Below are 24997 nucleotides of genomic sequence, written 5' to 3'. Positions count from 1 at the left end.
CACCACATCCACTGGTTCTCCCATGTCCACTCTACTAGTTACATCCTCACAAAAATTTCTAGAAGATTTGTCGAGCATGATTTCCCTTTCATAAATCCATGCTGACTTGGACCGACCCTGTCACTGCTTTCCAAATGTGCTGCTATTTCATCTTTAATAATTGATTCCAACATTTTCCCCACTGTCAGGCTAACTGGCCTATAATTACCTGTTTTCTCTCTCTCTCCTTTTTTTAAAAAGTGGTGTTACATTAGCCACCCTCCAGTCCATAGGAACTGATCCAGAGTCGATAGACTGTTGGAAAATGATCACCAATGCACCCACTATTTCTAGGGCCACTTCCCTAAGAGTCTGTATCCCAGAGTAATCAGGCTCCAAGGATTTATCGGCCTTCAATCCCATCAATTTCCCTAACACAATTTCCCGCCTAATAAGGATATCCTTCAGTTCCTTCTCACTAGACCCTCGGTCCCCTAGTACTTCCGGAAGGTTATTTGTATCTTCCTTCGTGAAGACAGAACTGAAGTATTTGTTCAACTGGTCTGCCATTTCTTTGTTCCCCATTTATAAATTCACCTAAATCCGACTGCAAGGGACCCACGTTTGTCTTCACTAATTTTTTTCTCTTCACATATCTATAGAAGCTTTTGCAGTCAGTCTTTATGTTCCCGGCAAGCTTCCTCTCATACTCCTATTTCTCCCCTCCTAATTAAACCCTTTGACTTCTGCTGAATTCTAAATTTCTCCCAGTCCTCAGGTTTGCTTTTTCTGGCCAATTTATATGCCTCTTCCTTGGATTTAACACTGCTTAATTTCCCTTGTTAGCCACGGTTGAGTCACCTTTCCAGTTTTATTTTTACTCCAGACAGGGATGTACAATTGCTGCAGTTCATCTATGTGATCTTTAAATGTTTGCCATTGCCTATCCACCGTCAACCCTTTAAGTATCATTTGCCAGTCTATTCTAGCCAATTCACGTCTCATACCATCGAAGTTACCTTTCCTTAAGTTCAGGACCCTAGTTTCTGAATTAACTGTGTCACTCTCCATCTTAATAAAGAATTCTACCATATTATGGTCACTCTTCCCCAAGGGGCCTCACACAACAAGATTGCTAATAGTCCTTTCTCATTACACATCATCCAGTCTAGGATGGCCAGCCCTCTAGTTGGTTCCTCGACCTATTGGTCCAGAAAACCATCCCTATTACACTCCAGGAAATCCTCCTTCACTGTATTGCTACCAGTTTGGTTAGCCCAATCAATATGTAGATTAAAGTCACCAATGATAACTGCTGTACCTTTATTGCACACATCTCTAATTTCTTGTTTGATGCTGTCCCCAACCTTACTACTATTGTTTGTTCTGTACACAACTCCCACTAGCGTTTTCTGCCCTTTGGTATTCCGTAGCTCCACCCATACCGATTCCACATCATCCAAGCTAATGTCCTTCCTTACTATTGCATTAATTTATTTTTAACCAGCAACGCTACCCTGTCTCCTTTTCCTTTGTCTATCCTTCCTGAATGTTGAACACCCCTGGATGTTGAGTTCCCAGCCTTGGTCACCCTGGAGCCATGTCTCCATGATGCCAATTATATTATATTCATTAATTGCTGCCTGTGCAGTTAATTCGTCCACCTTATTATGAACACTCTTCGCATTAAGGCACAGAGCCTTCAGGCTTGTCTTTTTAACATACATACAGGGCTATGGGGAGAGAGCCCGGCAGTGGGATTAGTTTGGGATTGATGCAGGGCTGTGGGGGGGGGGGAGCGGGGCAGTGGGAGTGGCTGGAAATGTCTGTGGTATTGGAAGGGTGCTAACATCAGCAATATAATAAAATTCGGGAGTGGGGCAACGAAGTATTGGATGGTCAACAGAGGACCATGAACCAGTGAGATGAATAATTGGGGCAATGCAGGAGGAGCTCAGTGAGATTGTCAGTCAGCCCCGCTGGATTCTTTTTATGCTAAGAGGAATGCAGCATTCGGGACAATGGAGTGTTGTGTTCGACTGTTACGTGATTGTGTGCAGTTCATGAAACCAGTGTGAAATCTTGAGTTAAGTCCAATTTTGACGATCTGAGCATCTGGATTCCTGACACAAACCAAGCATTTGCTGATTAACAAATGGGCAGAGCAGAGAAAGGATGGATTGTCACAGCGTGCACAGTGCTTTGGTTCCAGAGGCTAAGCTCGGCAAGAGGGAAATGGTTTGACTGTCTCACGGCCCTACGGTATTTATAAACCAGAGATTCTCTTTAATCTTCCCTTTATGCCTAGATTAAAATTAGATCCTTTTTCGACCTTTCAAAAGCTTTTGAAGAAAAGGTTTGGATAAAATTATATTTCAACACACAAGCAACCCATTGAATCTGTGCTAGTGGTTTTCTCCCAGTTGAGCCACCCAGTCGAACCCCTCTCGCCCCCTCACTCTGCCTGCCCTTTAATATCCCACTCTCCCCCTCACTCCCCATACCCCTTACTATCCCATCCAGTCGAATTGCACTCACTCTCACTCCCATGCCCTTTAATATCCCACCCATTCTAATCTCACTCTCTCCACCACCATCCCCCTCACTCCCTGCACCCTTTAATATCCCTCCCAGTCTGATCCCACTCTCCTCACTCACCATACCCAATAATATTCCTCCTTATCCCACTTCACGAACCCTCATTCCCCTGAAAACTTGCCAGATAACTTCTTCCCTGATGGTTTTTGTCAACATTCACCACAATAATGTAACTTGTAGAAAAAGACAATTTACTGCAGAGTTTTGCTGGCCACAGTGCAGGAGATCTGTTGCCTACCAATGTTGAAAATTACTGTTAACGTTATAATTCATCTTGCCTTTTACTCATCTCACTATTAGCTAGAAGGTTAAATACACTATGTACAACCATTCGATGTTCGATGAAGTAACAAAGACGGTTGATGAAGGTAGTGCTGTTGATGTATGTGGACTTTCAAATAGGTGTTTGATAAAGTACCACAATAGACTTGTTGGCAAAATAAAAGCCCTTGGGGTTAAAGGAACACTGACACCGTGTATACAAAGTTGGGTAAGGGACAGAAAGCAGAGAGTAGCGAGTGGTGAACGGTTGTTTTTCAGACTGGGCAGTGTACAGTGCTGTTTTTCAGACTGGGCTGTTCCCCAGGGATCATTATTAGGACCACAGCACTTTTTGATATACAGGTATTACTGATCTGGACTTTGGTATACAGGGTGTAATTTTGAACTTTTCAAATGCCACAAAATTTGGAAATTTAGCAAATCGGCGAATAGTCACCGACTTCAGGAGGACATGGACTGCTGAAATGGGCAGACACATCGCAGATACAATTTCACAGTGAAGTGATGTATTTTGGTAGGAAGAATGAGGAGATGCAATATGAAATAAAAATAAATGTTAAAGGGGATGCAGGAACAGAGATTTGGAAGTTCACAGACACAGTTTTGAAGGTGGCAGGCTGTTAAAGCATACGTGATTTCTTAGCTTTATTAAGAGGCATGGAGTACAAAAGCAAGTAGTTAAGCAAATCTTTCTAAATCACTGGTTAGGCCTCAGCTGGAGTATTGTTCAATTCTGGACATGACCCTATAGGAAGGATATGAAGGCCTTGGAGAGGGTGCAGAGGGGATTTACTCAAATGGTACCAAGGATGAGCGACTTCAGTTATGTGGATAGACTGGAGAAGCTGGGATTGTTCTCAGCAGAGAAGGTAAATGGGAGATTTAACAGGTGTTGAAAATGAAGAAGGGTTTTGATGGTGTTAATGCGGACAACCTGTTTCCACTGGCAGGAGCGTCGGTAACCAGAGGATACCGATTTAATATCATTGGCAAATATGGGTAGAATTTTTTCTTGTAGAGGTGTTGTGATTGAGAACGCGTTCCCTGAAAGGGCGGTGGAAGCAGATTCAATCGTAACTTTCAAAAGGGAATTGGATAAATACGTGAAAGGAAAAATATGCAGGGCAATGGGAAAGAGCGGAGGATCACTTTCACAGAGCCGGCACAGGCAAGATGGGCCGAATGGCCACTTGTGCTGTGTGCTTGTATGAACTATTTGTAATATACGTCTGATTTACGCAGTCCCTGTTCTCAGACGAGGTTCCCTGAAGCAATCATTATACTCTGCACACTGTCTATGGGTCGGTGTTCGTGCTTCAATCAGTCCTGCCTCATCAACATTCCTTGCATTGTTTCAGCTTTTTATTGATTTTGAACCCAATTTCTGCACCATCCTCACTGCCTTGTGATGAGTAAGGCAGTAAAATTGGAGAGGTGAATCAGTGCTTCATTGCCAAAGTGTGCGGAGAGAGCCAGGGGTGAAAAACTAAAAGGTCCTGCCCAGCTTTGGTGGCTATGGGGGAGAAGGGAGGGGAAAATATCTCATTCGAACAAAATGTGATCCTAAACTGCCAGCGGTTTCCCCTCTCCTGTCCGAGAGAACGTTCCCTCATTCTCTCCCTGTTAGCTGGCCTTGTGTTTGGTGGAAGAGTGGGCGATCCTGCCCGGGATTGCCACCCAGTGATGCCTGCTGTGGAAACTGAGCATGTGGCCCAGCTCCACTGTGCTGCCCGCTGTAGAGGAATAGCGAGCATTCGGGGTGCCCCGGGCAAGCAGAATGCAGCGAAGGGTGGGATTGGGAAGCAGTCCACACCGTGATTCTGCAGCACCCGGACCACCGGTTCCCAACCCTTCCCATCGTCCATACATCGCCAGCACATCCTGGCTTCAGACTGTAGCTGTCTCACGGGGGCTGTATGTAGACTGAGGCACCCCAAAAATCTCTCAGCAGTGGCATCCCTCTGACTGCACGGCTTCGACAGTAAAGGCCGCGCAGGAGGAATGAGCAGCCCCAGTGCAGCCAAGTCAAGGCGCAGTTGCATGCAGCACTGCACCAGTTATCAGTGAGCAGCAAAGTTAACTCGGCAGCTGATCCCAGCAGTTCCCCAGCAGAATTTTTGAACTTTTTGTCGGTCTTTCAGATGAGTCGTTAAGCCGTCTGCTCTCAAGTGGCCATAAGAGATCCCATGGCACTGTGCAAAGAAGAGCAGAGAAGTTATCCCCAGTGTTCGAGCCAATATTTACCCTTCAACCAACATCAGTCAAAGATTATCTGGTCATTTATCACTTTTTTTTTAAATTGGATCTTCCTGGTGTGAATTGGCTGCCACGTTTCCTGCATTACAATTGGTTGTAAAGGGCTTTGCAATGTGCTGAGGTTGTGCAAGGTGCTACAGAAATACAAGTCTTTCTGTCTTGAGTGCAAAGCTGAAGGAAGCCCAGTGCAGACTGTCCAGCAAAGGCCTTTACTTTGGTGGCTGTAGGGACCAGAGCAGATGAGAAGGTACTGGGGAGTGGGTGTTTAGCCATGCTGGTAATAGTTGGTATGGGGTGGTTTTATTTTTTTTTTTTTAAAACAAATGCATGGCCTTGGATTCTATGAGCAACAGGTACTGGAGCACACTTTACTGGTGAAAACCTGGGAAGGTACATCAGTCAGCACATGTTCATTGCACCTTGCCTCCGATTCTAGTGAGGGTAACACAACATGGTAAATAATGGGTTACTGTTCCAACCTGCCAGTTTCAGGAGGCTGCAGTCACCAATCATGGGATCGGTGTGGATTTGAAGCTGAGCTCCACTTAATCTCCAGCCTGGACCGAGTACAGATAAACAATGCTGGGGAGAGGCAAGGAGGGAAGCTGAGCCCAGCCAAGAGCAACACCCCACTTCCACTGTCCAGTCCCAATAGACTTCCTGCTTCATTGTGTGGCTGTATGCGAGCAGATTCCTCACACAGCTTCTGTTTGACAAATGGCCATCTTCCTGTGAGTTCCAGACAGCCCCAACCCATGACCTTTCCTCCTGCACCAAGTCCAATCATTGGCCTTTGTGTATATTAACAGCTAACTCCAATATTCTTCTTGAAATAAAACCGAATGACAATTGTGTCAATCCAGCAGGAGCTGGGTAAATGTTTGCGAGTTATTTTTTTTGTTGCTGGAGGAGAGAATAGAATGTTTCCCATCTCCAGCAATGTGTAAGAAACATGCAGTCCCAGGAGGGTTAACAACGCTCCAGGATTAACCCGGAGTCTCCGGGAATTGAAACTTTATTTCCAGGACACTGCTGCAAGCAAACCTGGGGAGAAAAACCTTGGGGTAATTTATAAAAAAAATCTTTTTTTCATATTCTTTGAATGCTTTTGTTTATCATAGTGAACCAGGAAGAAGAGAGGGATAGACTTTGAGGATATTATACAGGCTTGATGGAATGGGCGGACATGTGGCAGATGAAATTTAAAACAAACTGCAAAGTGATACATTTTGATAGGAAGAACAAGGAGAGGCAATATAAACGAAAGGGTACAATTCTAAAGGGGGTGCATGAACAGAGACCTGGGGGTATACATGCACAAATTGTTGAAGGCAGGGTAGGTTGAGAAAGCGGTTAAAAAAGCTTACATTATCCTGGGCTTCACAAACTGGTATAAGAGTACAAAAGCAAGAAAGTTGTGATGAACCTTTATAAAACAACGGTTTGGGAGTATTGTATCCAATTCTGGGCACCGCACTTTAGGAAGGAAGTGAAGGCCTTGGAGAGGGTGCAGAAAAGATTTACAAGAATGGTTCCAGGGATGAGGGACTTCAGTTACATGGACAGACTGGAGAAGCTGGGGTTGTTCTCAGCAGAGAAGGTTGAGGAAATTTGCTAGATGTGCTCAAAATCATGAAGTAGATAGAGACTGTTCCCATTGGTGGAATGGTCAAGAACCAGAGGATGGAGATTTAAGGTGATTGGCAGAAGAACCAAAGGCCACATGAGGAAAATCTTTTTGATGTAACAAGAACAAGTAGTTAGGATCTGGAATGCACGGACTGAAAGGGCGGTGGAGGCAGATTCAATCGTGGCTTTCAAAAGGGAATTGGACAGATACTTGAAGGAGAAAAATGTGGAGGGTGATGGGAAAATGGCGGGGCAGTGGGATGAGCTGAAGCGCTCTTGTAGAGAGCTGGCACGGGCATGTTGTGCTGAATGGCCGCCTTCTGCGCTGTAAGATTCTGCAATGCCTCACCGTAACTTCGACAACCAATGCATTACCTGTTTGTCAGTGAGCTGTGATCTGGAACGCGCTGCCTGAAAAGGTGGTGGAAACAGATTCAATAGTAACTTTCAAAAGTGAATTAGATATAGTTGGATGAAAAAAATGTACAGGGCTATGGGAAGGGAGTGGGACTAATTGGATAATTCTTTCACAGGCACAATGGTCCCAATGGCGGCCTCCTGTGCTGTAAGATTGAGATTTTTTTTAAATTGTGTATAAATACAAGTCTTTATGATATTGCAAGCTGTATCACTTTCCCTGGTGTGGTTAAGCATAGCTTCCTAAAGCAGTTGGCCTCCGAGGTTCTGCTTCGACTTTGCCCCTTCAACAACTTGTGCTTCTGCAGTGTGCAGGTTGTGCCAGAATGTCACTGACCGCTATACCTCGGGCTGTTCGGTCTGATTACCCTCTGGAATGTTCGGTCCTAGTCCGTGTTAAACCAGTCAAGACCGTCCCTATGTAAAAAGCCAGGTGTGTGCTTCATTTTAACTTCTGTGCACAGCAGAAGAAAGCCTGGCACCTGGATTGTGCCCCAGCTCTGGTGCCCACACTTGCTGGCAGGAGTATCGGGGTTCTGCAGGTTGCTTGCTGAGATGCCCCTGAACTGGCCCCATGTTTAACATGCAGAACATTCTTGGATCTTCGGTTCGCAGTTCAATCTCAACAGCACTGAAGGGAAAAACACATACTCGCTGTTCATGCCTGCTCCAAGGACACCAGGCCCCTCTGGGCTTGTCCAGTGTGATACCTGCCGGTTGCAATGGTGTCACGCAGCAGGAGTTGTGTTGAATTCAGTCAGCGGCTGGCGTGACTGTTGATCACCTCGGCTCTTCTGTAGTTCAGAGTCACAGTCCAGCAAGGCTGAAATCATCTTTTAAATTCCGTCTCATGCCACACTCGTGTGGGCTCGGGGGGTGGGGGTGGTGGGCGGGTTAGGGTCTATGTTGTGGGGTGGGGGGAGTGTTTAGAATGTGTGTGTGTGAGGGGGCTTTGGGTTTGTATGTGGGGGGGGTGGCGGCTTGGGGTGTGTGGTGTTTAGGTTTTTATGTTCCTGGGATGTGAGCGTTGCTGGCAAGGCTGGCAGTTATTGGCCATCCCTAATTGCCCCTTGAGAAGGTGGTGGTGAGCTGCTATCTTGAACCGCTGCAGTCTGTGTGGTGAAGGTGCTCCCACAGTGTTAAGGAGGGTGTTCCAGGATTGTGACCCAGTGACGATGAAGGAATGACGATATATTACCAAGTCAGGATGGCGTGTAACTTGGAGGGGAACATGGAGGTGATGCTGTTCCCATGCGCCTGCTGCCCTTGTCCTTCCAGGTGGTAGAGTTTACGGGTTTGGGAGGTGCTGTCGAAGAAGCCTTGGCGAGTTGCTGCAGTGCATCTTGTAGATGGTGCACACTGCAGCCACGGTGTGCCGGTGGTGGAGGGAGTGAATGTTGAAGGTGGTGGATGGGGTGCTGATCAAGCGGGCTGCTTTGTCCTGGATGGTGTTGAGCTTCTTGAGAATTGTTGGATCTGCACTCATCCAGGCAAGTGGAGAGTATTCCATCACACTCCTGACTTGTGCCTTGTAGATAGTGGAAAGGCTTCGGGGAGTTGGGAGGTGAGACACTCGCCGCAGAATGCCCAGCCTCTGACCTCTTTTAGCAACAGTATTGATGTGGCTGGTCCAGTTAAGTTTCTGGCCAATGGTGACCCCCAGGATGTTGGTGGGAGATTGTAATGCCATTGAATGTCAAGGGGAGGTAGTTAGACTCTCGCTTGATGGAGATGGTCATTGCCTGATACTTATTAGCCCAAGCCTGAATGTCGTCCAGGTTTTGCTGCATGCGGGCATTGACTGCTTCATTATCTGAGGAGTTGCGAATGGTATTGAACACTGCAGTCATCAGTGAACATCCCCAATTCTGATCTTATGATGGAGGGAAGGTCATTGATGAAGCGGCTGAGGACACTGCCCTGAGGAACTCCTGCAGCGATGTCCTGGGGTTGCGATGATTGACCTCCAACAACCACAACCATCTTCCTCTGTGCTAGGTATGACTCCAGCCAGTGGAGAGTTTTCTCCCGATTCCCATTGAATTTAGTTGTACTCTGGTTCCTTGATGCCACATTCTGTCAAATGTTGCCTTGATGCCAGTCACTTTCACCTCACTTCTGGAATTCATCTCTCTTGTCCATGTTGGGACCAAAGCTGTCGTGAGGTCTGGAGCCGAGTGGTCCTGGCGGAACCCAAACTGAGCTTTGGTGAGACGGTTATTGGTGAGCGAGTGCTGCTTGAATAGCACTGTCGACAACACCTTCCATCACTTTGCTGATTGGGAGTAGACTGATGGGGCGATAATTGGTCGCATTGGATTTGTCCTGCATTTTGTGGACAGTTTTCCACATTGTTGGGTAGATGTCAGTGTTGCAGCTGTACTGGAACAGCTTGGCTAGAGGCGCGGCTAGTTCTGGAACACAAGTCTTCTGCACAACAGCTGGGATGTTATCGGGGCCCAGAGAGCGCACTGGATACAGCACAGGCTATCACGTGGAGTGAATCGAATTGGCTGAAGACGGGCTTCTGAGATAGTGGGGGGCCTCGGGAGGAGGCCGATATGGATCATCCACTTGGCACTTCTGGCTGAAGATGGTTGCAAACATTTCAGCCTGGTCTTTTGCACTCGCATGCTGCGCTCCGCCATCATTGAGGATGAGTATGTTCATGCAGCCTCCTCCTCCCGTTAGTTGTTTAATTGTCCACCACCATTCACGACTGGATGTAGCAGGACTGCAGAGCTTTGATCTGATCCGTTGGTTATGAGATCACTGAGCTCTCTATAGCATGCTGCTTCCGCTGTTTAGCATGCATGTAGTCCTGTGTTGCAGCTTCCCTGGGTTGGTACCTCATTTTTAGGTATGCCTGGTGCTGCTCCTGGCACGCTCTTCTGCACTCCTCATTGAACCAGGGTTGGTCCCCTGGTTTGATGGTAATGGTAGAGTGAGGAATATGTCGGGCCATGAGGTTACAGATTGTGGTGGAATATAATTCTGCTGCAGCTGATGGCCCACAGTGCCTCATGGATGCCCAGTTTTGAGCTGCTAGATTTATTCTGAATCTCTCCCATTTAGCACGGTGGTAGTGCCACACAACACAATGGAGGGTGTCCTCAATGTAAAGATGGGACTTCATCTCCACAAATACTGGGTGGTGGTCAATGCTGTCATCACCAGCCTATCCCTGCCACACAGCACTGTCCTCCAACCATCAAGATTCACGGTGCAGCCCTCAACAACGTGGACTATTTCCCATATCCCGGGAGCCTCTTATCAGCCAAGGCAGACATTGATGCGGAGATTCAACCTCGCCGCCAGTGCAGCCTTTGGCCGTCTGAGGAAAAGAGTGTTTGAAGACCTGGCTCTCAAATCTACCACCAAGCTCATGGTCTACAGGACTGTTGTAATACCTGCCCTCCTGTATGGACGATGTATAGAAAACACCGCAAGTCACTGGAGCTATATCACCAACGATGTTTCTGCAAGATCCTGCGGATCCCCTGGGAGGACAGGCGCACCAACATCAGTGTCCTCGACCAGGTCAACATCCCCAGTATTGAAGCACTGACCACACTCGATCAGCTTCGCTGGGCAGGCCACATAGTTCGCATGCCAGATACGAGACTCCCTAAGCAAATGCTTTATGCGGAGCTCCATTTTGGTAAACGAGCCAAAGGTGGGCAGCGGAAGCATTATAAGGACGCCCTCAAAGCCTCCCTGGTAAAGTGCGACGACATCACTGACATCTAGGAGACCCTGGCCGAAGACCGCCCGAGGTGGAGAAAGTACATCCGGGAGGGCGTTGAGTTCTTCGAGTCTTAACACAAAGCGCAGACAGCGGAAGGAGCGTGCGGCAAATCAGCTCCACCCACTCCTTCCCTTGACGAATGTCTGTCCCACCTGTGACAGCGTCTGTGGCTCTTGTATTGGACTGTTCAGCCACCAGAGAACTCCTTTTGGGAGTGGAAGCAAGTCTTCCTCGATTCTGAGGGACTGCCTATGATGATGATGATGATGGACAGATGCATTTGCGACAGGTAGATTGGTGAGGACGAGGTCCAGTATGTTTGTCCCTCATGTTGATTCTCTCACCTGCCACAGGCCCAGTCTGGCAGCTATGTCCTTCAGGACTCGGCCAGTAGTGGTGCTACCAAGCCAGTCTTGGTGATGGACATTGAAGTCCCCCCACCCAGAGTACATTCTGTGCCCTTGCTACTCTGTGCTACTTCCAAGTGGTGTTCAACATGGAGGAGCACTGATTCATCAGCTGAGGGAGGGCGGTAGGTGGTAATCAGCAGGAGGTTTCCTTGCCCGTGCTTGACCTGAAGCCATGAGACTTCAAAAGGGTTCAGACTCCATATTGAAGACCCCCAGGGCCACTCCCTCCCAACTGGGTACCCCTGTGCCGCCACTTCAGGGATGGTGATGGAGTCTGGGACATTGGCTGAAAGGTATGATTCTGTGATTATGATCGTCAGGCTGTTGCTTGACCAATCTGTGGGACAGCTCTCCCAATTTTGGCACAAGTCCCCAGATGTTGGTGAGGAGGACTTTGCAGGGCGACTGGGCTGGGTGTGCTGTGTTTGTGTCTGAAGCTGGGTCCGAGGTTGATGCCGGGTGGTCCGTCTGGTTTTCTCCTTCTTGCTTTTCATAGCGGTCTGTTGAGTTGCTTGCTTGGCCAGAGGGCAGTTAAGAGTCAACCACATTGCTGTGGGTCTGGAGTCACGTGGGCCAGACCGGGTAAGGGTGGCAGATTTCCTTCCCTAAAGGACTTTAGTGAACCAGATAGGTTTTACGACAATGGTCACCATTACTGATACCGGCTTTTTATTCCAAATTTATTTAATTAACAATTTAAATTCCCCAGCTGTCATGGAGGGATTTAAACTAGTCTCCAGATCATTCGTCCAGGCTTCTGGATTACCGGTTCAGTAACATAACCCCTGAGCTACCGCGCTCTTTCCTGCTATAACTCTTCCTGTTATATACATGTCCTTTTGCTGCAAGTTGTGTGTATTCGGGTTTGTGTGTGGGTTGGGGGAGGGGGGGGGGGCGCGCAATGTGGGGTGTGTGTGTGTGTGTGTGTGGTGTGTGGATGTGGGTTGGGGACGCAGGGGGGGGGGGGGGGGGGATGTATATGTGTGTAAAATCTTGGTGCTAATCTGCTTTAAGGAGCTGTACTGTCAGCCAGTGATTGGATGGTGAGTGAGCTGCACATATTGAAGCAGTCCAGCTCACCGGGCGGAGAAGACAATGTCTCCCTTCTATCCTTGTGTATTTACTTTTTAAGATTAGTAAGCGCTCTGAGTACAGGGTGTGCTGGAACTGGAAGTATTGTGTTTTGGAATGGTGTGTTTCCGTGAAGCAGGTTAAATTCTCCAATTGTGTTTAATGTGTGGACGGAGGCTGGGTCGGGGACACTAAACCAGCACGTCCGCGCACTGTGGTCCTACGTGCCCAGTGCTTTTTTCTAATTGCAGCCAATCTGATAAGTTACCCATTTGGCAGCCACTGCCCCTCCCTCAGCGACCGAGGAATATAAACATCATTTGCTTCCTGCAGTTGTGCTGTTGTTTTAGCTGGGAGCAGAACTTGCGTTATTAATGATTGGGAATTTTATTAAAGCGATAAGATGCCTTGAAAAGGTTTGGCTGATGGGTTTGAAGGGATTTCTCTCGGCTTGCTGGTCGAGTGGAGTTGGGAAGAATGAATCAGTGTTTTGAATGCGAGTGATAGTCAAACAAACCATTGAGATTGGCAATGGCGTGTCCCTCTTTCCTTATCGTCGAAGCAATGAGTCCAGACTATCAGCAGGATAATAGCTCACAGCCAATCCTTCCTTGTCCAAATACCTGCACTTTCCTCCCCATCCACCCTACTGGAATTATTTAATGGTTAGAATTGGAAACCCTGGTCAACTGTCATCCCTGAAAATGTCAGCTGTGGCTCAGTGTGTAGTGTACTCGTCTGAGTCGCAAGGTTATGGATCCAAGTTCCTCTCCAGGGACTTGAGCACAAAAAGTCTAGGCTGACACTCCAGTGCAGTACTGAGGGAATGCTGCACTGTCAGAGGTGCTGTCTTTCGGATGAGACGTTAAACAGAGTCCCCCGTCTTCCCCCTCGGGTGGATGTAAAAGATCGCATGGCATTATTTCGAAGGGACTAATCCCCGGTGTCCTGGCCAATATTTATCGTTCAAATCAACATAACAAAAACTGATTATCTGGTCATTATCACATTGCTGTTGGGAAGAGCTTGCTTGTGCATAAATTGGCTGCTGCGTTTCCTACATTACAACCGTGACTGCACTCCAAAAGTACGTCATTGGCTGTAAAGTGCTTTGAGATATCTGGTGGTTGTGAAAGGCGCTATATAAATCCATGTCTTTTTCTTGGAGACTCTTAATCCAGTGTAACCAACTCGGTTAGTCTCCGCTAACAGCGACATAGAATGAAATGTGTAAAACCAGATTCGATAGTAACTTTCAAAAGGCAATTGGACAAATACTAGAAAAGGAAAACATTTGCTGGGCTGTGGAGAAAGGGCACTGGGACGAATTGGATAGCCCTTTGATAGGCCGGAATGGCCATCTCCTGTGCTGCAAGATTCTAGGATTCGAACTCTGTCTTGTAATTGAATGTGGGGTCTTTTAGCCCTTGCTCACAAGACCATCCGAGAATGTCTGTCACTATTAAAAACATGGTGCAAGTATGTTTGGCTTCTGTGTCTCCTGCGAATGCTCATCCACGGATTCATCGTTTAAGACCAGTTAGCTACGACACAACAGTTTATATCGGGAATGTTACGAGTGATGCTTGTTGCATCTAACATTTGCCGTTATTAACTGTTCCGTAGGTCCTCACCACCAGCCAGTGACGTGGAAGATGGAATAGTGTGTGCTTATTCAGCTAATACTTGGGGCCTGCCCTGGGGAGTCCCAGGCTCTGATTACTATGTCTGTCTTGCTCTCTCTGGCTGCTATGGTCGCTGCCAGGCTGGAACACCCATTCACAGCCGTAATCCAAATTGAGCTGACTGCTGAATTCTGCACTGATTTTCAAAACATCTTAAATTTTCTTTCCAGTTTTGAAGTCCTGCTTTTGATCTTCCAGCTCCTCCCTGGGTCCCGGCCTCTGGTCAGAGTCTGGCACACTCTACCTTGCAGCTTTGGTCTGAACACCGTGGTGTAGAATTTCACAACTCTGGTTAGAAGGCAGTCGAAAGCTGAGGAATTCTCAGATTTTTGGCACTTTCACCAAACTACAATATATTTCTATTGAGTTGTCGTTTGGCCGCCTGTCCCCTGCTCAGCTGAAGGTGTTTTATAAAGGATGGGGTCTTTGAGGGCGGTGACCATCAGTTCCAGCCTCCTGAACATGGAGGCTCACTCCTAGGTTGCGAGAGCTCACTGTGGTCCTGAACTACACGGCCTAACCGGTCAAAGCTGTGATTGGTCTTGTATTGGGTCAGAGGTGCAGGACCTCTGGTTGCAGATACATCTGAGAATCAGGCTATATACAGAAAGGTCAGAGAAGTGAAAAAGGTAATGAGGGGCAAAGAGAGGATATGACAATAAAATGGCAGCCAACATAAAAGTCTTCTATAGGCATATAAATAGTAAACGGGTTGTAAAAGGAGGGGTGGGGCTTATTTAGCGACCAAAAAGGAGACCAAGGCAAAGAGTATGGCTGAAGTTCTAAATGAGTACTTTGCATCTATCTTCACCAAGCAAGATGATGCTGCCATAGACATAGTGAAGGAGGGGGTAGTGGAGACACTTGATAGGATAAAAATTGATAGAGGTATTCGAAAGGCTGGCTGTACTCAAAGTAGATCAATCACTAGGACCGGATGGGATGCATCCTAGGATGCTGAGGGAATTGAGGGCAGAAATGGTGGAGGTACTGGCCATAATCTTCCAATCCTCTATAGATACAGGATGGTGTCAGAGGACTGGAGAATTGCAAATGTTACACCCTTGTTCAAAAAGATAAATCCAGCAACTACAGGCCGGTCAGTTTAACCTTGGCAGTGAGGAAGCTTTTAGAAACAATAATTAGGGACAAAATTAAGTCACTTGGGCATGTTGATTAATTAAAGAAAGCCAGCATGGATTTGATGTGGTAACAGATGGTTGATGAGGGTAATGCGGTTGCCGTGGTATACATGGATTTCCAAAAGGCGTTCAACAAAGTGCCACATAATAGGCTTGCAGCAAAGTTGAAGCCGCTGGAATAAAAGGGACTTTGGCAGCATGGATACGGGATTGGCTCAGTGACAGGAAACAGAGTAGTGGTGAATGGTTGTTTTTCGGACTGGAGGAAGGTATACAGTGGTGTTCCCCAGGGGTCGGTACGGGCCCACTGCTTTTCTGGATATATATTAATGACTTGGACTTGGGTGCACAGAGCACAATTTCACAATTTGCAGATGACACAAAACTTGTAAGTATAGTGACAGTGAGGAGGAGAGGGATAGACTTCAGGAAGACAGACAGGCTGGTGGAATGGGTGGACACGTGACATGACATTTAACCCAGAAAAGTGCGAAGTGATACATTTTGATAGAATGAGGCGAGGCAATATAAACGAAAGGGTCCAATCCTAAAGGGGGTGCATGAACAGAGAGACCTGGGGTATGTGCATAAATTGTTGAAGGTGGCAGGGCAGGTTGAGATAGCAGCCCTTTAGGGATCCTAGGCTTCATAAATAGAGATACAGTATAGCGTCCAAAATCTAGAGTTCCGGAATGATCCAGACTCCAGACCGATTGATGGCAGGGTCGTCCGGAATCTGTAAAATGTTCCGGAATCCGGGCCTGCCGACCTCGATGTCCTGCCGCTGCCCTTGCCTCGGGGCCTCCTCGCCGGCGCACCCAACCAGATCCTCCGCGACGGGGCCCCGCCCAATGACCTCATTGATGGGACGGGTGGTCCGAATTCCGAAATCCCTGGGCTCAGGTGTTTCCGGATTCGTGACATCAGAAAGACGTTTCAAAGTCTGGAAAAACACACAATCCAGAGCGGTCTTGGTTCCGGATTCTGGACGCCGGGCTGGGGTTGTTCTCAGAGCAGAGAAGGTTAAGGGGAGATTTGATAAGTGTTTAAAATCATGAGGGGTTTAGATGGAGTGAATAAAGAGAAACCGTTTCCAGTGGCGCAAGGGTGGAGAACCAGAGGGCACAGATTTAAGGTGATTGGCAAAAGAACCAAAGGCGATGTAAGAAAAAACGTTTTTACGCGGTGAGTGGTTAAGATCAGGAATGCACGGCCTGAAAGGGTGGTGGAGGCAGACTCAATTTTATCTTTCAAAAGGGAGTTTGCTAAGTATCAAAGAAAAAAAATTGCAGGGCTACAAGGGAGGTGGGAGTGGGACTAGCTGAGAGTCGGCACGGGCCAAATGGCCCTCTGCTGTAACCATTCTCTCATTCTGTGATTCCATGCTATGACCATTGTTCACATCTGGATTCACAGGGAAGGGAGGGGGGAAAATTGGCCACGGTCTGTCCATCTGATCGGGGGTGGTGGGGGGCGGGGGAAAGAGAACATATGGCATCAGTGGGGTACGGGATGATGTCAGTGTATGCCCTTTCCACATGCCATCATGCTCACGTGAAGGGTAACCATTTGGGCGAGGTAGTCGAGGGTTGTTGGTACCCGTGGAACCTGTACCCCAGGTATTGCCACCTTTGGGACAGGAGTAGGGAGCTGGGGCACATGCATGAACTGTTCCAGGAATGTATTGAGGACATCGTTCTGCGTGTTTGCCCTTGACTGGTGCACTGGAGCAGATGGTCTGTAGCTTGAGCTGTGTGCTCCTTCTAGTTAATTACCCCTTAACCAGGTTTATTATTAATGGCCCATTTATATTGACCAATCCACAGCTGGATTAAGAATTTCTGATGGTTTTGTGCACCATGAACATTTGGGGACCTTCCATATCCTAACCCTCGATCTATTAAAATGCAACGTGTCGTTAAATGTCTGAACAAATTGGCCCGAGAATGTTTACATACTGCATTGATAGTACAAGTCGTATCACATGATGCTGCTCCTAGACATCTGCAGTCAATCAATCAATCATAGACGATCCCTCAAAATGAGGATGACTTGCTTCCACACCAAAAAAATGACGAGTTCGCAGGTGTTTCAATGAAGGACCCGAACTGTATCCTGAAGGGTGAAGTTGCCTGTGCGTGAATTTTTTTTCATGTGTGGTGGCCGTTGTACATCAGCCACCACACGGGCTTGTCAGAGCTAGGTCTTGGTCTAGTGCCAAGGATTACCCAAGACAACTGGAGACCAGCTCTGCTGCACAGACCTAGTGCGTGCACACATCGCAGTGTGGGCTGGCACGTGCTGCCCCTGGGCCCCGATCACATCCCTCCACAGTCTCTCGCCGCTCCTTCGCCCTGACCTTGCTGCTCCTGCTGTATCTGCCCACGCTCCAATCACCGACCTGGATCTTGATGACGTCACTCTTCAGCCATCTCCCTCCTGCACCAGCTCTCGCTGTACCGTGTAGTGGTCTCCATGCTGCCCATGGTCGCCACTCCTTTCATGGCCCCGACCTGCTGCTTGATGTTCCCTCGCAGGTCAGGGCCTCCACGCTGCATTAGGCCTCTTCTGTACTACAAATATTTGGCTAGGTATTTACCATATCCTGGGCATTCTCTGGTTGAGGAAGTGGTGAGGAATCCGCTGCCATTCTCACTTCGAGGTGTCTCTCATAAATCTGGCTGTGTTCAATGGTACACTTCTGTGGCACCTGTTTTCAGACAGTTACAGACCCAGAACAACCTGGGGTCCTGGCTCGAGCAGCGATTGTGTGAACTGTTGAGCTGCCTGCTGACACCAGTCAAAGGCCTTGGTCAGCTCACGGGTGTACGAGTAACCCGCCGTCCATCTCTGCCCAATCGTCACTTCTCCTTTCTAAATACTTCGAGGCAATTCAGTCCGGTTCTTGATTGAACTTGCTGCGGGAGCAGGGAGATGCCCTGTGTATATACATTTCTACAGGTGCCCGAAGCAATAGTGGGGATTTTTTGATGGTTTCTGTCCAGGGGCTTTCTGCAGTTGGATGAGAGCCAAATGGGCGTTGGTTTCTGTCTCCTGCTATAGCTTGCATTAACTGAACACCACCTGTGGGAAATGCTTCCCATCTCAAGCACCCAGTATCAACACCAAACACTCCCGGGGCAGGTACAGCACGGGTTTGATACAGAGTAAAGCTCCCTCTACACTGTCCCATCAAACACTCCCAGGGCAGGTACAGCACGGGGTTAGATACAAAGTAAAGCTCCCTCTACACTGTCCCACCACACACTCAGGATTAGTACGTAGATCCGTGTTGCTGTGAGGCGTCCATTCCGAGGGGGATGGGGGATGTGCTGGAGATCCTCGAGCCTCCTATTCTCTCGTGGAGTGATTGGGGCCACTGTATTGAACAGAAATGTAACTAGAACAAGGTGAATTGATGGGAGATGCATGTTGCAAGTTGATGTGTAGGTTATTCCCCACAGGCTGTAGTCTGTCGCCTGCTCTTGGTGTGCACAGAGCACGGTGCCAGCTGACCAGATCGATGAGTAAAAGGGATTCTGGGGAGCTGGAAAATGGGATTAGTGCAGACTGCTGTGCTGTAATTTCTATCAATCTCTATATGGTGTCAGCTGTGGCTCAGTGGATCACTGGCGTCTTGAGTCACAAGGTTGTGGGTTCAAAGCCCACTCCAGAGACTAGAGCACATAATCAGTGCACTATTGAGGGAGCGCCGCACTGTGGGAGGGGCAGCGCTGAGGGAGCGCCGCACTGTGGGAGGGGCAGCGCTGAGGGAGCGCCGCACTGTGGGAGGGGCAGCGCTGAGGGAGTGCCGCACTGTCGGAGGTCAGGAGTGTGCCAAGGCTGAGTGGCACAGCTCAATCCCAGCATGTGCCGACTTTGCCTCTGCTCTATCTTGAGAATTTTTATTGTACACAGCTGTCTGTGCTTTGCGATGGGTCCTGGGCCTTGTGGGTCTTGTTGGTGAGCAATGTGGGCTTCCTCCTGCTGAACCTGCCTGATGCATTCTAACTGAATGTGAGATTGTAGTGGAGCCCATAGGCTGAAGGTCTCCTAGCAACGTGGAAACAGGAGGAGGCCATTCAGCCCCTCTGGACGTATCCACCATTCGACTGGATCATGGCTGATGTGTACTTCAACTCCATTTTTGCACTTTAGCTTGATGCCTTGACCCAACAGATATCTCCACTGGATGGTTCCTCCTCATGCAGCTGTATAAAAGCACTTACTATTTTGCCGGTTTGTGTGTCCTGTGTTGCTGGGTTGTGTCGCCTCCGTTCCCTGTACCCGGGCTGTAATGAGGTGTGGTATTGTGATTTCAGGAAGTGTCTGACACCACGAGGGAGTTGCGCCCCCGGCTCTGCCGTATGCTGAAAGGCTCCAATGGTTACGGCTTCAACCTCCACAGCGAGAAGTCAAAGACCGGCCAGTACATCCGGGCTGTGGACCCAGACTCTCCCGCAGAATGTTCCGGACTGTTGCCTCAGGACCGCATCATCGAGGTACCGCATTCACACTTGTTTAAAAAGCTCCGTTTGTCTGACTCTTGTGTCCTGTATCATTCAGCATTCCGCCCGAGTCACTTAAAAGGTGTATTGATTACACAGCCACCCATAATCTGAGATGCTGTGTCTGTCCGTCCCTCGCATGCTCTCGCGCTCGAGCTCTCGGTCTGTCATTTGACCGACCGCGAGACAAACACGTGGGATGGGAAATAGGACCGGGGTGGGGGAGGCCATTCAGCCCATCCAGCCCATCAAACCCGCTCTGTGATTTTGGTTGGCAGCTCTCCCTTTTAATCCCATCCAGTGTCCCCTCTCCATTCCCCTACCCTTCCTTCCCATCGATCTGTTTTCCTTTTACACACCAATTATTTGATATCCATAATTTTCTGGCACACTGTTGTTCCCAGTGTGTGGGTCAATATTCCTCCCTATTCTCATGCCTGGAGTGTACGATTGTAACGTTGAGTTACATCTGCCATCAATCCACCCGCTCACTTAATTCATCGATGTCATTTTGCAGTTTTCTGCTCTTTGAACAGTTAATAGATTAGCATTGTATTGAAACCTGGCCATAGTCTATCTGTGTATAAATTGGAAATGGAAGGGACCAGGTGAGCATCAGTCACTTCCTGTTAACCGAACAATGCTCCTTTTATCCCAACTCTCTCCCATAGATGCCAAGGCATTCATTCCTTCCCGTTTCAGCTGCCTCTATTTTACTCAGTAACTTTTGTGTAAAACCTTGGATACCTTTTTGAAAATGGATTCTGCCAAAAGACCTTTCTGCGGTTGGTCAAACATGGCTTGTTGCAGCCCCCTAATCAGCTTGTACCTTTCAGTGCTCACTTACTCTGTCCCTAATAATGGACCCGAGCAACCTTTGACTGCCCATGATGAACTCGCTGCTCTGTTTTTTTTTTCTCTTCCTCCTTTTTTGAATATCATCATGCAAATTTTGTCAATGCTTGTCAGGGGCAAAAAGCGAGACGGGGACAAATCCAATTCATTGCACAAAGCTTGTCAAACAGACAACATTGACAGTTGGTGTTTAATATAGGCGTGTTGTCCAATGCTTGCTGCAGAATTTGATTATCGGTTTGATACAAAACAGATCAAATCCTTGTATTAATATTGGGGCGTTTTCAATCTAGACTTTCACTTCCAGTGAGGTGTTTGGGGATGCTCTACTACACTTGGATAGCACCCGGTCACACGTCTTGGGATGTTTCAAAGCAATTCAAATCCAGCAAATTACTTGAACTGAATTATTAGATGGTAAATCTGACAGTCTTTCTTCACATCACAAGATTTCCAAATGATGGGGAGATGACTGACTGACCTGGTTAATCTTTCTTTGGCTGAGGAAAGAATATTGGCCCAAATGCCAGGAGTCCAGGACACCAAGATGCCTGGACACCAGGAGCAGACACTTCATGTAGTGCCAAGAGATCTTTAAAGACCCTGCGAAGGCAGATGGGGCTTCTGTTTAATATGACATAAGAAATAGGAGCAGGAGTCGGCCATTTGGACCCTCGAGCCTGCTCTGCCATTCAATAAGATCATGGCTAATCTTCAACCTCAACTCCATTTCCCTGCCAGTTCCCCATTAGCCTTGACTCCCTTATTGTTCAAAAATCAGTCTATCTCCGTCTTATAATTATATTCAATGACTCATCCCAAGACAGTTGACTGGGTGCTATGCAAGTGTAGTGGAGCAGCCATGATATTAAATGGCAGAGCAGGCTCACGGGGCCTTTTGGACTACTGCTATTTCTTATGTTATGTTCTATCCTCAAACATCTCATTGGAAGTGAAATTCTAGACTGAAAATGCCCCAATATAAAGTTTGATCTGTTTTGCATCAAACCAATAGCCAAATTCTGCAGCAAGCACTGGATGACATGCCTATAATTATACACCAACTGTCGATGTTGTCTGTTTGACTTCTTCCCATCTCTTTGCCTCTGACCAGTACTGTACTGACACAATTTGTATTATAATATTCAAAATTGCAGGAAAAGATAAAATCACAGAGCAGCGAGTTTAACATAGGCGTGCAAAGGTTGCCCAGCTCCATTATTGGGGACAGAGTAAGTGAGCACTGAGCAAGGTATAAGCTGATGTCCCATCACATGGATGGACACACTCGATGATTCCCCACTGGTTCGCACAGGATAGGAGCACTTCCTCAGCACTGCACTGCAGTCTCAGCCTAAATGATGGGCTGGAGTCCCGGGGTGTGGCTCCAATCCATGGCCTTCCCGAGAGCATGTTGGCAAATAATGCAGAGTTGTCAAAATGTTGATGTATCTCTGTTACTTCCATCAGTGTTTCCTTTCACAAAGCAGCACTTGCATACCTGCATCTCGGGATGCTTGCAATGATATGAATTCTGGGGGAACGGCTCCTGATTCTGCCTGAGTTTGCCAGCTGCCAGATTAAACAGTGCAATGCTCGTCTGCAGTGGGTGGGCTGATGGGAAAAGCACCAATTTCTAACCCTCTGTCTCTTGTATGGCTTTGATTTATCATTGCCTCCTTGTCGCTCTTTTATGTCACTTCTATCATTTAGCCACCTCCTATTCTCCAATGAAACGCTACCTTTGCGATTCCTCACTCCTTCCTCTCGTCCTGTTCGCTGTTAATACCTGCCAGTCTGCACACTCCAAGCCCATGCTTGCCTGTTTTCTCCACAGATGCTGCCTGACCTGCTGAGTGTTTCCAGCTGTTTCAGTTAATGTTTCACCCTTTAAAGGAACGCAGACTGTGTGTGAAGTGATGTTTGCTGATGGTGTGGCTATGGCAGTGTAATGCTGCTAAAATAGGCACTGCTTTGTGGTGCATAATGAGGGAACAATATGTAGAACTCCATTGTGAGTGAGAATGCTGCAGTGTTAATGTGCTGCCTATTCTGGGACACTCACTTCCTCTTGGTTGCATCGGTCCGTATTGTTTGTGGGCGACACTCGACCAAAAACACCCACAAGAGCCGAGCCCACCCTGGCACTCACTGGAGTACGGTGACCGCTCGATTCAGACCGCAACTCACTGGGGCCACATGGCAGCGGTGGGGAGTGATCGCTTTCTATTGGCACTGGGGCACCAAGTCACTGACTTAATGTGTCAACTTCAACCTAGTCTAACATTTTTAATTAATCTCAAATTGATCCCATCACCAGTACTGTACCTCAGTGTCATAGTGACAGACCTATACCCACCAATGCTATACCCCCAGCGTTATACATTGACAGACCTGTACCCACCAGTACTGCACTCCTGTAATGATCAGTTGTTTCTCCTCGTGTCCTCATGTCTGTTTCTCTGACAGTGTGTGTCGCGGCTGGCCCGCTGTCTCTCTTGCCCAAAGTTTGACGGACTGCGTGTGTTGCAGGTGAATGGCGGGAGTGTTGAGGGGAAACAGCACTCTGATGTGGTGACGGCCATTAAGACGGGCGGTGCGGAGACCTCGCTGCTGGTCGTCGACCCAGAGACCGATGAATTTTTCAAGAAATGCAAGGTTTCCCCGTCGGCAATCCACCTTACAGGTACTGGGGGCGGGGTCAGCGTCCGGTGATGTGCAATCTTCAACTCACTTTGTGCTCTGTTACAAAGTCATTTCATTTTATTTTCTTTACTTTTTTATGAATTTGTTTAATTTGGATGTGGGGGCGGGGGGTGGGGGTTTGATATATTTTGGTTGCAGCATGCTGGGGGAGAGATATGTGCTGGGAGCAGTGAGTTTGCGTGTTGAAGCGATGTTTGGTTTCTGGTCTCAGATGTGGGTTGTCCTTCCTCCCAATAGTCATGTCCGTTTGGGTCGTTGTCTTGACAAGTCTCTGGGCGGGGGGGAGGGAGGACTGCGTCACTGGGAGGGGATGGCGCGAGGAGACGGTCGCGATTGAGTAAGGAGGGGCGATATTCGTGGAGCTCGCAGTATGTTCGAAATATGGTGGCGTTGCCCTTTACTACTGTTGCGAGGATTGAAGTGGTGCTGTGGAGGTTTGGCAGCTGTTGAGTTGTACCCTGGCAGGAGGCTGTATCTGAGAACCTGTGGGGTAGGGGTGGAGATGCACTAGTATAATAACAAACCAAAGGTGGGCAGAGGAAATATTACAAGGACACCCTCAAAGCCTCCCTGATAAAGTGCGACATCCCCACTGACACCTGGGAGTCCCTGGCCAAAGACACCTTAAGTGGAGGAAGTGCATCTGGGAGGGCGCTGAGCACCTCGAGTCTCGTCGCTGAGAGCATGCAGAAATCAAGTGCAGGCAGCGGAAAGAGCAAACCTGTCCCACCCACTCCTTCCCTCAACGACTGTCTGTCCCACCTGTGACAGAGACTGTGGTCCTCATATTGGACTGTACAGCCACCTAAGGATTCATGCTAAGAGTGGAAGCAAGTCTTCCTCGATCGCGAGGGACTGCCAATGATGAATCATTGATCGCACATTCAATGAATTGGGTTTCACAAACACCTGAATCACACACATACATCACCAATTAGTGCGACAGCACAGTTGGGATGTTTAATCAGTCTTGCACCGTGTTTATTTCACTGCCAGTCTGAGCTGGACATATTAGCCTTGTGTTGGGCAGAGGTCTGAGTTTGCATTACAAAGTTCAAAAATTGCCCTCCATGTGGGGTCACCCTCTGAGGCCAGTGGTACCAACCACTGCAGCCCCCTCAACGCAGCACAGCCCCGCATGCAGAGGGCAATTGGACACCAAGCCAGAGTTAGAGGAAGTGTTTGGAGAGATGGGCAGAGCCATGGCTGGAGAGAGGCTTTGAGGAGATGGAGGAAAGGCAGAGTGAGCAAGGATTTAAGGAGGGAACTTGAAGCAGTTGGGACATGATGTGGAGGGGGGGGGGGGGCGCTGGGGCGCGGCGCGAGGGGGGTGTGGGGGGAAGGAGATGGGAAAGTGGTGGATGTTGGAGGGATAGATGGATGATGAGGATTTGGAATTGCATGTGCTGGAGACTGAAAGTTGGTGAGCTGGGCGAATAGTGCTTAGTATTTGATGCAATGTGGATCATAGTAATCCAGAAGAGCTAGATTCTTGTAGGGTGGAGCTTGAGAGCGCTGTGAAGAGAAGATTGAAGACCGAGATGGTTGGCAGTGAATGAGTTCAGCACCAGTGATGGGGAGGGAGGAATGGAGGCGGGTGATATTACGCAGATGAACCGACAATTTGAAGCTCTGCTCGGTGCAACGTGGGAGATTGAGGCTGCACAAGATCAGGTAAAATCTGGAAATGGGGCTGGAGTTGAAGGTTAGG

The 24997-nt window shown here is 48.1% G+C and overlaps 1 protein-coding gene across 1 annotated transcript in view; it reads left to right on the top strand.

The window, feature by feature from the left end:
* Nucleotides 1–24997, top strand: part of nherf1b (NHERF family PDZ scaffold protein 1b) — a 130456-nt gene that overhangs the window by 66432 nt on the left and 39027 nt on the right. Inside the window, exons 2-3 of the mRNA XM_070873713.1 lie at nucleotides 19540–19719; nucleotides 23113–23266. Coding sequence (XP_070729814.1) covers nucleotides 19540–19719; nucleotides 23113–23266 — 334 coding nt within the window. The remainder of the gene's footprint in view (nucleotides 1–19539; nucleotides 19720–23112; nucleotides 23267–24997) is intronic.

Source organism: Pristiophorus japonicus, unplaced genomic scaffold (assembly GCF_044704955.1).
Source record: "Pristiophorus japonicus isolate sPriJap1 unplaced genomic scaffold, sPriJap1.hap1 HAP1_SCAFFOLD_556, whole genome shotgun sequence".
Taxonomy (NCBI): domain Eukaryota; kingdom Metazoa; phylum Chordata; class Chondrichthyes; family Pristiophoridae; genus Pristiophorus; species Pristiophorus japonicus.
This window is presented reverse-complemented; position numbering and strand designations above follow the sequence as displayed.